Here is a 13536-nt window from a genome sequence, read left to right as displayed (position 1 = left end):
AAAGAGTAATATTAGTGTTACAGGTTTGTCTTTGGTTTGTGCCAATAAATTATGTCAGGTTGATTTTGCAAGTGCTTCAGTTAGGACACTATGGGTTCAACACTCTGAGACCCAAGCAGCAACCTCTGGTGCTGTAAAATAGAAGCCCATGCAGGAGGGGCCTACAACTGCTGTTCATGAAGTGGCCACTTGAGGCTGGCTTCAAAAGGGAGTCAATAGACCCATAGACCCTGTGTAAAACGGCCAACTTTACAGCATGTTTAAATTTTCTTTTAGTGTCAGAGACAAAGGAATATTGAAATGTGTTAAAATGTAATTATGCATGCTGGTAAAAGCCACTGAGCATTGCACAGTACCTTAAAACTTTTGAATGATGGACAAAGACATAATCCTTTTTTATGGTCAAAAACATCTTTTATTTTATTTATTTTTACCTAAAACTGAAAGGAGCACACAAATGACTAAATCCAGAAACCTCAGTTACCTCAGAAAACAAATATTACACTATGTATGAAATTAAATGTTTTCAAAGAAAAAGGGAGGATGGATAATAATTGTTAAATAGAATATGTGGAAGGGTAATTAAACTGATAATTATACTGATCTTCAAATACTGCAGAAGCACATAAAAGAAGGCAGTAGAAAGGGTTTCATGTAGGCTGTAATGACATTATAAAGCTTTGTGGCAATGAATTTAGTTCAGTGTCTGGTTATAGCCTAATTTCAGAAATGTATTCTGACAAATTGAAGTGACAAGTACTTAAATAATAGTAGTTTGCATCTGTTGTTAGGGAAATAAATGAACAGTTTAAAGAAAGGAGAGGCATTAATTATCACTTCTTCCTTCCAGTAAAAATATTATGGTGGATATGTTTAATGATTCAAAGCTGATCAGTCAGGACGAAATCTAATGTCATTACAAAGCTCATTTTAGAAAAATATAATATTAAATTTAGTGTGACACTTTTTCACATTAAGTGACTAATCTTTGAAATTGGTCCTGTATTTAGCGAGAACGCTGTAACCAGCAGCCACGAACCAGGCTGCAATGTAAAATAGGGCAAATGTGCACCATCAATGTACTCCCACTCAAAGTTGTGTTTTTGCTACTGACAGGCTTAGATTGTTATTACAAGTGTCTGATGTCTGTGTGATTTGTGTTCATATTAGTCACAGACACAAATGCATGAGAAAAAGGATCCAGGTTGAAAAATACCGAAATTCCCCTTGCAGCTCAGCAAAGTGTTTTTTATTCTTTCCTTGCTTGCTTTGTATGTGTGAAGGGTCTACATAACCTCAATGCAAGCAATATTATGAACACATTAAAAGATGAACTTTGTCAACACGTCCTCATAAAGTCTTTCAAACTAACTGCCTAAATGTAAAGATGTTTGCTATAAAATTGAGAGACATTTTGCAGTTTCACTGTGTTATTTGTGCCATCGACAGCACCAGAGACTATTATGTATTTGCTAATTGGGCTTGTAAGCATTAGTGATTAGCATAAGTGATTAGCATAAGCAATTCACAGACTACTAGTAGTGCTAATCATAAATGGTCAGTTTCAGCTGGGTAAAATGGTTAATGTAGATGAAGCCCAGCAGTTCATGTGGTGTTACTTGCATAGTTTTAACTATGATATGAACTGTGTTTTGTGTATTTAGACTGTGTAAAAGTTAACAATATTGCTAAGTTAGTAGAGAGGCAGTTGGCAGAGTTAAACCTGTCAGCATGTGGAATATTAGTTAGGTATGCTGGAAAGCTAGGCTTGTAGTTTTACCCGCCAGCAGAGATAAGCAGGTAACAGGGCTGTAGAACTAGTCTAGGCTACCTGTAAATGCAATTAAAGGGATAATATGAGGTTTGCAATCAGTAAATGAGAGGATTGTTTTACTCATACACGAGGTAGTTGTACATTATTATTTATTGTACATAGTTCAGGTGCATTGTAAAATGTTTATTGGTTGTGTACTTGTTATAAACTATCAATGTCAGCTTGATATATTCTTTGAAAGTGCTTTCACTTTTAATGTTTCACAACACTGTATATATAATATAATAATGCTGCATCTGTAGTATATCTAGACCCATCTGTGGTCCCAAAGGAATGCTTCCCTTTATTGTCGTCCCTGACAATAACAGCGCATTTACTTCACTTAATTTTTATGTTTCATCAGGCAGAGATTGGCAGCAAATATTCTGATTTCTTTTTCTCAAAGGAAAACTCTTTGGCAGATGTTTTAAATTGGTGTTTTTATTTATTTCCACTTTTTCTGCATCAGTTGTATGGATATTATGATAAGTATCACATCAAAATGCACTCTTTCATGAACTGTGACACTTGAAGGTTTATTTAGTGTAGTTTAGCTGTACAAGTTCGAGACAAGCCAGGAAAATCATGTGTATGATAATGACATGACTTAATACATCAGACATTGATTCCAGCTTTAAGCATTATCCTGAGACATAGTGCAGGGTCTTGCCTTACAAACAATTGATCAACATGATCATAACAATTTTAAAAATGTTCAGTGTAAAATATCTAATATATAAAATATAAGAGAATTTTAAATCAAGTCATGTGTAGCAGATATGGATGTTCTGTATGTATTCACATGCCAACATGTTAAAACCATGGTCTAATGCATTGTGAAGTAGTAGACCTAATAGCACAGTTTGACATTCCTGCAGTTATGTGATCTTCCCAGTGAAACCTTTCAGAGTCTACTAGCTTCTATTTACAACATACAGACGGCTTATGTGAAAAAGAGCATTTTCTGGCTTCTGCTCCAGATGAACTGTTACCAGACAACATTACCTTCACAGAGACCAATAGAGACCTACATTCTGCCGCTGCCATCTGCTCTGGGAACAAACCAAAGGGATGTAATATTGAGCTTGTGAGATTGAAATTATGCAAGTTTTCCATTTTCCGTAGCAGGTCATGAAATCACAGAAATGAAAACAGTGGAAAAGTCTGTTTGTGTTTAGGGTATACAGAAGTCTGAACAGATGCCATAATGATCCAGAGACTTCCCATCCCTTGAAAGGAACAAGCTGATGTTTGGGAATAACACAGGGTCTGCATCCAGGCAAATTACTGAGCCAGCTGTGCTTCTCTTCTACCACTGAAGGTCCCTCAGGTCCCTGCTGTGCATATGTGAGCTGCATCCAGCTACTATGCAATAAACATAAACATATGCTACAGTATATTTATCTTCTAAATGCATCCACATTGTGAATAAGACCCAATCAAACACTAACAAAAAGTTTCATCACAATTTCTAATATCTATTGGCCTTCAATAGATATTTAATTGATTTGATAGTCATTTCAAGGGAATATAACATGGAACATTAATCTTTAACTTTAACAGTACAATTCTGATTCATTTTAGGAATTCCAAGCAATGCGTATAACAATTATATGTAAAACATGAGGCAAGATGGACATTGTTTACAATTAGCTCTTAGATATTATAGTGCTGTTAGTATCAGTATCAGATAATATCATTATATTATGTTGCATTGTAGATTGATGTACTGTAGTTGTTTAGGTTTTCTTTGTCCCAACATTATTCATTCTATAAAGATTAACTGCGTTTGACTAAATTGGCCTAATAAATAAATATTATGGAATCTCTTTTTGTGGTACATTTAAAAGTATTTTTCACAGCAGACTATGAACCAAATTAATATTGCTATAAAGCTAACAAATGAAATCACCTGGGGGACCTTTAACACATGTTTAAGCATGATATTCAGGCTGTAACACTCCCCTTTGTCCAGTTGGTGTCCATGTTGAGCTTTGTTAAATTGTTAAAAAGTCAACCTTGTACTTGAGGCAGACTTACAGTAGATGGATGATAATGACACAAACTTTTACTGGCTTCTTTGCCATGACCTAGGTGAACCTGACTTGCCTGACATGACATGGCAAGTCTCTCAGCAAATTCTTTCAGGAATGACCAATTTATATCAAAAGGTTTAAAGGAGCAGTTTTTATTTCTGTTGTTGAGGTTAGTCAAGGTGAATAATACCGAAAGCATCACAATTACCCCTGAATTAAAAAAGATTGCTACAAGTTTCAAAATCACAGCCTTGAACTGCCTAATACCTACCCACAAATCACTACTGTCACAACCACAGCATAAAGCTGTCACTTGTCTTCACATAGGCAAAACACTTTCTCAATTAGTAGGTAAACTACACAACAGCCGAGTAGTTGTACATGCATTGAGAAAAACAACAAGAGAGTGGAGCCACAGAGTGATATTTGTCTTTGGTCTTTTAAAAGCCAGACACTATGAACTACGGTATCTGCCAATCAGCAGATGAGACTCACTTCTGCAATCACTTGAAACAGCAAATCACACATCAGGATCTGCAGGTCATCAGCTACACACACACACACACACACACACACACACACACACACACACACACACACACACACACACACACACACACACACACACACACACACACACACACACACACACACACACACACTCTATTCAAGTCTTTATTACTTTATGAGGACCACAATCTCAGGGTTATCTGTGAGGACAGACAAGACAGAAAATTACACCACAAATGAGAAATGCTGTGAACAAAATAAACAAATATATGACACAGCTCTGGAAAACAATGGGGGAAATGGACAAATAGAAAAACAAATTCCAGTTTCTCATTTTTTAAAAGTAGAAATTTCAAATTTACATTTTATAAATACACCTTTACACTAAACTAAGTGACTTCTAGTGATCATCGAAGCTTTGATGTCCCAAAACACCAAAGACATTTCATAGACATTTAGCAAGCAGGCAATCTGGACTGGTTTTATTAGTTTCTAGCAATTTACAGTGAGGAAATCCAAATTTCATTTGGAACATGGGCAACAGGAAGTAGAATGTAATGCTTGAAATAAAATTCATTAAATTGATGTGATGCTATTATTTCTTTATTTTAAAACTCTTTAAGAAAGACAGCATATACATGTGTTTACTCAAAATGTAATGCTAAAACCATAAAAAGATATAACATAAGATATTTTCATATTTATTGAGCAGTTGTATTCTCCTAGAGAACTGTCCCACCTGTACTACTCAAAAAAAGATTACCACATTGCATATTTTCTCCCTCACTAAACACCATTCACATCATTCATCACAAGACCGAGAAACAGGACATTGCAGGTCATTTTGATCTTGAATGTTATAATTTAATTTCCTGCACATATTCTATCATAGGTCGTTTATGTCATATGACAACTTTACACTGTTGACATTAGTGACAAGTCTGGCTCTTGCAGAACTGCAAAAACATAATCAACATCAGAAACCTAACTAAATTGTAAAACAGCATTACGTAATTAGACCTATAAAGTTTTTACACATAACAGTAAAAGCAGTGTCACTATTAAGTCTTCAACAGACCACTGGCAAAAACATATATTTTTGGAAATAATGGTGAAAATAAAGCGAGCCAAAGTTAATTTCCGTGACACTTTTTCATAGTCAACAAGGTTTCTGACCTCGTAAAGATTTAAGATCATATGGATAACTCAGTTTTTATTGGAAAGTTTCTTTGTAGTTGAAGGCTGATACATACATATATCATCCTAAGATATGCTTTCATGTAAAATAATGTTATATATTTGTTATGTCCTGCTGTTTTACCAAGAATACTGATGGCACAGATGAGTTTAAGCTGATGTGACCATGAAAAGGTGAAGAGACACAAGTGACAGCCTACAGAGGAACACCAGTATGATCAAATCTCACATCAACCGCCTACGTATCAGGGAGAATGAATGTTTACAGCTCTGCTGCAAGGCTTTTCTGAACAGAACACTGACAGAAAATAGCACACCTGTGAGGCTTTATGCTCAGCTGTACTGATGCTGGTGTTGGAGGGTCGCAGCACCCTGCTAGAGATGTTATTTGACTGGACATCAAAAAACATTTCAACATATACACAATTATATCTTTTCATTTTGAAGCCATCAGCCTTCTCTCTGTATGTAAAGGCGGAAAGGCAATTCTCTTCAGCTCACATTCACTCAGAAAATTAGTTTTCTTAAGCCCCTGAAAGCATCTGACAACTCCAAAGACCATTTGATATACTGGACAGTTTGTGAGGAGGTTAATATTCTGCGATTTACTTCATAGGCGCCTCCCTCGCAAAATTTTCCTTGATCTTTATAAAATCCATAAAATACACATCCACTGGGACTATCCCCGGGAATTAATTAATAGTTTTAAGAAACTGACATCCTTTTTTGCAGTGCAGACACTCCCTGTCCATTTATCTGGTGAAACAGTGTGATTTACTTAGAAAGCCTTTTATGGGCCACTTATGTGAGATGACTTACGACTAGAAGTTGATCGATATGTTACCTGATTCTTTTAATGTTTAAAAAAACCTTTTCTTGTGTGGTTTAATGATTTTTCTTTTATGTGTGTTTTTATGACTTTATTGCAGGCTGCAAAACAATTGGTCCTTGCATGTATGGTATGGGGACTGATCTTTCCTAAATATCTAAAACTGTGGTCAGTAATTCATAATTTTTAGTTGAAAACAGACTTTTATTGGATGTGGCACATGCTGACATTTTAATACAAGTGATTTTACTAATTGCAGATAACCTGATGAAGGTCTGAGACTGAAAACGTTGTATTTTTCTAATAAATTACTGCTTGCGTAATGGTCAGTGTGCGGGATTTTCTCTAAAAAAAGATAATGAGGATACAAAATGATATGGCCTTGGAAGACATGAATTGACATTTCAAGTAAACCCAGCTGAGAAAAATATAATTCAAAATGTTTAAACCTTTCCTTAAACAACATCATTCATTCAACCTGCGATGTGAATATTAGGTTGATATTGTTTAAACAATTTAATTAGTAGGCGGCAGTGGATTGGCATTGTGATGGGCCTGTGGAATAATACTAAGTGCTACCAACTTCCTGTTCTGTTAAAATTAAAAACAGTGTAAATTCTGCTTTTTGCTTGTTTTGTTGTTGAAGATAATAAGTAATTGAACATTAAAATTAGTTTGTTTTTTATATTATTTGTAATGTTGGTTTTGCTGTACATAAAATTAATGATTACCCTGCTTATTAGCCTTTTAAATCTTTATTTTATCCCTGTATGGTTGATGCATAACTGTGTAACATCCAAACCACTCAGGCAGCCACAGCTCCCTCTTTTTTAGTTATACATAAATGTATCGTCCACCTGTTATTTTTTTTATATCTAATATGACATAAATAGTGAAATATAAAGAACCTTCTACTCATAAATGATTATTTTCCAGATTGCTATAAATCAAACTGGCAGCTGTATCTTCCAGCTGTTGGCTCAAAAGAAATGGCCTTGGACTGAATATGCGAAGAAATTTAGCTCTTAAATATTAGCTGTAGTTTCAGAAGTATGTTTATATGAACTGATTTATTCTCCATCTGCTTTTCGTACTTTATCCTTCACTATGACCAAAATGCATTTTAAACAAAGGAACCGCTCCTTACATGCTACAAAACGATCATGTGTGCAGACAGAAAACTAAAGTAATACTGACTCATGACCACATGGTGTCAGTGTTGCATAGTGGACAAAAGAAAATAAAGATTGCGGGACTCTTTTGACATTTTGAGTCCTTCACACTAATCTTTGCAGCAGTTAACACCTTTGAAGCGTTTTTCAGATAAGTCTAAGTCCAAATTTCCCCCTACATTTTAAAAGTTTTCTTGCAGCAGGCTCCAGTTCAGGAAATTCACCTTTCAAACATAAAATTGATAGATTGTGTTGGTGATGGTGATAGGGTGGTGATGGCGCAGTGGATATGACACGTGCCTTTGGTTTGGGAGATCTGGGTTCAATTCCCACTGCTATACATCAACCAATGTGTCCCTGAGCAAGACACTTAACCCCTAGTTGCTCCAGAGGCGTGCGACCTCTGACATATGTAGCAATTGTAAGTCGCTTTGGATAAAAGCGTCAGCTAAATGACATGTAATGTAATTGTGTCACATTTAAGTGATACTTTCTAAATGTATTCTAGTCAGCACTCGTGTCAGCCAAGTGCAAATTGACATTACACATTAAAGAGTATCAAGGTGTCATTCTGCTAAATTAAAGGTTTTTGGTTCTGTTGCTTTGGCATAAAAACAGTTTAAAAACAGAGCTTCACAGTTCATTCTTGACCTTGGAAACAGAAGATGTCAAAACAATCTCCACTCAAAGTCAACTCATTTGCTTGTTCTGGTGCTTTCCAATTTATCACATAGTCTTCATTAGCAGTTGCAGTTTTCTCAGTTGTCATGGAAGTGGGAGTTTGAACATCTACAATCAAAAGCTCCTCAATAAGCCATCAAGTGGATCTTGAGATGGTTTTGTCACCAGTTTACCACTTTCTAACAAGGCACCCTTTAGGTTGTAAATGTTAGCAAGGCATTAATAAAGGGTCAACAGTTATTACAGGCTATCCATCAAGCCTGTAATTTATGATAATAAGTGGCTAATAAATGTATTTTGGTCCAGACGCCTGGAGCCCTTTTCCAGAAAGTAACTTGCTGAAAATGTTATGCTGGAAGTTTTTTTTTCAGTATGATAAAGTTAATGATTTATTTACGATTATTTAAAGCTTTAAACCCTTTGTAAATGGTGCCTTATGAAAAAGTGTTACCAAAAATTCCTTTGTGAGCTACACAACTGTCTTAAAGTGTTCCCATGTTTGTGGAGTCGTTAACAATAACTGGTCATCGCAAGCTGATATTCTTGAGGAAAATATTTAGTTTGGAGTTGTTATACAGTAGGTTACCCAACTATTGATTATCTCATAGTTACTCTGTAAAACAATTTTCCAGAAGTTAAAAGACAAACAAGAGTGTTTGAAGTTTTTAATGTCAAAGTCAAACTTTTACATGATTCATCTTCATACCAAACCATTCGTCAACAGCTCCTTCTTCCTCGCGATAGCAAATGCAATTAGTTCATTATGTAATTACAGGAAGGGAGCAGCAAAAAACAGAGCCAGCCCCATAAGAAAAGAAAACCAAGAAGAGGAAAATAAAAATAACATTTTTTTTCTCTTTTTTTTCTCAAGTGCAGATTTGAAGACCTTAGGCATGCCATTGTCTGTTATGGTTTCCAGTTGTCTGTTCTACAGTGTAATTTTATCTGTACATGGCTATAAGGGTAACAGCACGAGGGGGATGACAGGTACATGATGTGCGCGGAAGTGTCTGTTTTTAAAAATGTCTCAATAAGTGGGCGATGGACTCTTCTCTCTACACTCTTCTCTGTCTGTCTCCCCTCTCTGTTTTGCAGTAGACTGAAAGATATTCATGTTTAAACGTGCAGTATAAAAAAAGATACACACCCACACAGATTCATGTACAGCAAGTTCCCTTAAATCTGGTTGGGAGGGTTTGAAAGGTGCCATAATGAAACTGCCAGAAAACAGCAGTTTGAAGAAATATCTGCCACTTTGAAGAGGCAGTGCTGTGTCAAGAGTCTCTTTCCAAAGCTCACAAACTGGACGTCAGTTCTTCAAGACTTTTCTGGCCTCCAAGGGATGGAGACACACTTATCTCAACTATTTCTCCCAGAGAAAGAGCATGTGTCCTTCTGTCTCTCAGTGTGTGTGCCTCGTACTCCATGCATTAGGCCTTTAGTTTTGTTACATCCTCAGCACAGTCCATCAATAACAGAGCTCAGTAAACAGCCATGTTGGGGATTTGGGGGTAATGAAGGCTTAGGGAGTTAAGTACATCAGTGGCCTAAAACAAGCTAAAGGGAGTCGGTCACAGAGTTGTAGGTATATACAGGTATACAAAGTGTAATCACACACATGGAGCACACTCATTTCTCAGGACGATTACCAATGTAGAATGAATGTACAGGACTCACTACTTTACTGTTTCCGCACGTCCAGTTACCTTTCAGTGAGGGCACAGTCAAGCAGCAACAATGTGTGGCCAAAACCACAAGTAGTTAGTTAATAAGTTGAACATTGTCGCACATCTTACCTGAGTGTTGCTCTCTTTTCTGACTAACTCTATGATCTACAAGGACCTATGAACTAAATTGTAGCACCTCCTTTTACAAGCATGTCCCCCTGCCTGATCTGATCCAAAACAACCAGAAAAATGAAGAGACACACTTTCTGGCAATTTTCAGAAGTGTTACATTCGCCAATCCAGACATTAATGAGATCAGTGCAGATCAAGGGAGGAGAAGAGAGGAGAAAAGAAACTCATTAAGACCACAGGGACGACCTAACCCTATTATCCCTATCACACCACTGAACCACACACTGATGATGGGAATTAAGATGTGCTGGCCTCGATCCACACCCACTCTTCAACCCAGTGCAGCAGAGTGTGTCTGGAGTCGTGCAGTAGCTGCTGGGAAGGACGAATGTGAAGGAGTCGGTTATCTGTGCAGTTTAGCACAGCAGTATGGGGCGTGTTCAGGTCGGCACTGTGTGGTGAAAAGGGTGCAGCAGAACTCTGCGCTCCCACTACATTGTGTTCTTTTTTGTTACAGCCTGCGCCTCAGCACCTTTAGTGCCCACTTTGGGCTGTGGAAACTGAGATAAAGGCCCAAGGTTACACCAAACTCACTCCATGATAAAGTGGGAACAATTTCATCCACTGAAGCTAACTCCCTTGCTGCCATCATTATCTCCATTTCTCCGTAAGCACACATATATAATACAGATGTATCCAAATAGGCGTGGTATCCAAAAAGGCGTGTGGTTTAAAAAAGAGAGAAAAAAAGTTAGCATTATCTTTCTTTCATGCATAGTCCATTTTTCTTTTCCTTTTTTTCTTACAGAATTTTGGTTTTTCTATGAGTCCTACTTACAGTATGCAGAAAATCCCCTATTCCCACATTGTCTATCATTACATACATCAGATGACGTGTTTGAAATTCCCTTTAATGTAGCCCAACACATCAGTCAGAGAGATGAGTAATTATTTAAATACATTTCATGTTTAAATACTGACTGGGGGAGCAGGCAAAATGCTACAGCTAGTTCAATGAAAGGCAATATGTTAAAAAATGATGAATAAGTGCACATACACACATAGTGCATATGAATTGCGCAGTGCGCGTATCTTAATATGGGTTTGTGTCTCTACCTATGTTTTAATATGCCGTATTTGTGTGTGTATGTGTGTGTGTGTGTGTGTGTGTGCTTAATGTTTTCTGTATGAAAGTTAATGCAAGTTATTATATACTTCATGTTACACGGCCACTGAATCATGTCATAAACTGTGGCCCTATGCATGTTCACATTCTGTAAATGCACTGTATGAGTTTGTGGTTGCATGCTTAGGTCTGTGTGTGTAAGTGCGTGCATGCGTGCATGTGTATATGTGTGTGTATGTGTGTGCGAAAGAACATTTATGATACATGAACACTATTAGGATACAGTAGGTGTGTAGTGAACTCAGCACCTCTGTATACTCCGAAACGGCGGACAGCAGCAGAGAGATACAACTGCTGCCTTTTCAAATACACACATACAATATATACATACAGACTGAGTGTGAAGGTAAAATAATGAACATATTTTCACACACGCTGGAATTCTGTGGCACTACTGACACTCTCTGAGAATCTTGTATGGTTACATTTGATTACTGTAAAAAAAGTATTTTCACATTGTTGCAGTTTATTCTGAATCATTTGTTTTTAAAGATACCTGATTTTAGAGATCAGCACATTTTTCTACCGTGTAACTGTACAGTGACCACACTTTTGTCAGTACTTTGATACACTGTTTATGACTTGTTAAGATTCTCACGGGATTAGCAGTTTGATTGGTTAATATCCCCGTCTTGTGTTGCAATAAAGTTGATTAGGCATTAGAAAGTTTGATTGGCTTGAATTAGATCCAAATAACTCAATCAAAGACCCGTTACTTCTTTTCATCTATTTTAACTGGATAAGACCTCTGTGGTTTTTCAGCAGATGGTTCACCAGTTGAGTCCAAATCTTGACTGCTGTTGCCTCAGTGAAAGTTTTTATATGCATCGAGGCATTTATAGAATCGGGATTTACTCAGTCTTAATGTCTCTCTTCTTCACACAGATCCCTCTGTGTTAGAAGGTCAGGCATGCATTGGATTCAGGTAAAAAGATGAAGACATGAAGTTGTCCTCCACATAGACATAAACGGATCTTTGCCTGTAGGCAACTTTCATTGATAGTTAAAAAAAAAACTTCTTTTTTTTTTTTTAAAGTACTCCTAGTCCGAGCTCTCTGAAGAGTGGACCCATCACTTGCTAAGTTTAGGTGCCTATAAATAATAGTCGGAATCCAAGCCAATCTTTTCTCACATTTTCACATGTTCACGGATTTAAAAGGCCTTCCAAACTGATGACTTGCCAGTAAAGTCTTAACCCTCCCTGCTTTTTTTTTAGAAAAGGGTGTGGTGTGTTGATGATTGCTCCGTTGCAAGGCTATCACAGGTAAACCTCTCGGCGTGACAACGTGAGGCAGGACGTGGTCTTGTAGTCCCCTCCTGTCCGCGTCAGTGGTATGACTTCAGGTGGGTTCTTGCCTTCTCCTCCTTCCTCCTCTTGCTGGCGCCTCCCGAAGCCTGCGCTGCTAAATGTGTCATATGATGCCGAAGTCATCTTGCGGTTCAGAAGGTTACGGTTGTGATCGCCCATGTTTCTGTTGCGGTCTCCACTTCCCAGGGTGCCGAGAGGATCCCCATTGGCTAAGGGTAATCTCTGACCTTCTCCGCCGACAACCACCCCGGGTTCTGAGCTCCCTGCACTGCCAGCGCTCTCGCTGTCACTCTCATGGTCGTTACCACGGAGATTGTTATTATCATCTCCGGGGGCGAAGGTGGAGAGCCGTGGGGGGTCGCTGCCGTGGCGCTGGCGAGGCGAAGGGCGGACGGGCATCCAACAAGTGTCAGAGTGGCCAAACTCATCACACTCCCTGGTACACTTTCCTGTCAGAGCTACGTCTGGCAGCTGTCTGGCATCTGGACACAGGAGAGAGACAAAAAAAGAGGGATTTAAGGCAAAAAAGAAGAGAAAAAAGTAAGCTTTTTAATGTCTTCATTTGATAGTTTAAATTAAAGACAGACAGGAAATATGGGTAGAGGTATGACATGAAGCAAAGGTACACAACCAGAATAGAACTGGGGACGCTGCAACTATATGGTCTGTGTGCGAACCACTAGGCCACCAGGACACCCCAAGAAGAGTCAATTAAATAAAAAAAAAATATGATGCAGACGGATAGAGTACAACAGTACAGATGAGTTGAACATTTCATGAGGAAGACAGGAGAAAGACAAATTGGTTAAAAAAAGGGGGACAAAGGTTATAAGGGAGGGGATATAATTTGAAAGAAGCAAGAAAAATGCTGTCAGCGCAAAATAGAAATTGCTGACATCAAAGGAAGGTTTTAAAAAATTCCAGCTGTGCTCAGCATCAAATAAAAGGTGAAAGGTGAGGTCAAAACAAACAACAACAACAACTACCAAATAGAAGATAATTGT

The 13536-nt window shown here is 37.7% G+C and overlaps 1 protein-coding gene across 1 annotated transcript in view; it reads right to left on the bottom strand.

The window, feature by feature from the left end:
- Positions 1-8889: 8889 nt before the first annotated feature.
- The window catches only part of pcdh7a (protocadherin 7a), a 42137-nt gene continuing 37490 nt past the window's right edge, over positions 8890-13536 (bottom strand). Inside the window, exon 6 of the mRNA XM_039802129.1 lies at positions 8890-13014. Within this exon, the coding sequence (XP_039658063.1) occupies positions 12482-13014 (533 nt within the window). The 3' untranslated portion in view covers positions 8890-12481. The remainder of the gene's footprint in view (positions 13015-13536) is intronic.

The sequence above is a fragment of the Perca fluviatilis genome, chromosome 1 (assembly GCF_010015445.1).
Source record: "Perca fluviatilis chromosome 1, GENO_Pfluv_1.0, whole genome shotgun sequence".
Lineage (NCBI taxonomy): Eukaryota > Metazoa > Chordata > Actinopteri > Perciformes > Percidae > Perca > Perca fluviatilis.
This window is presented reverse-complemented; position numbering and strand designations above follow the sequence as displayed.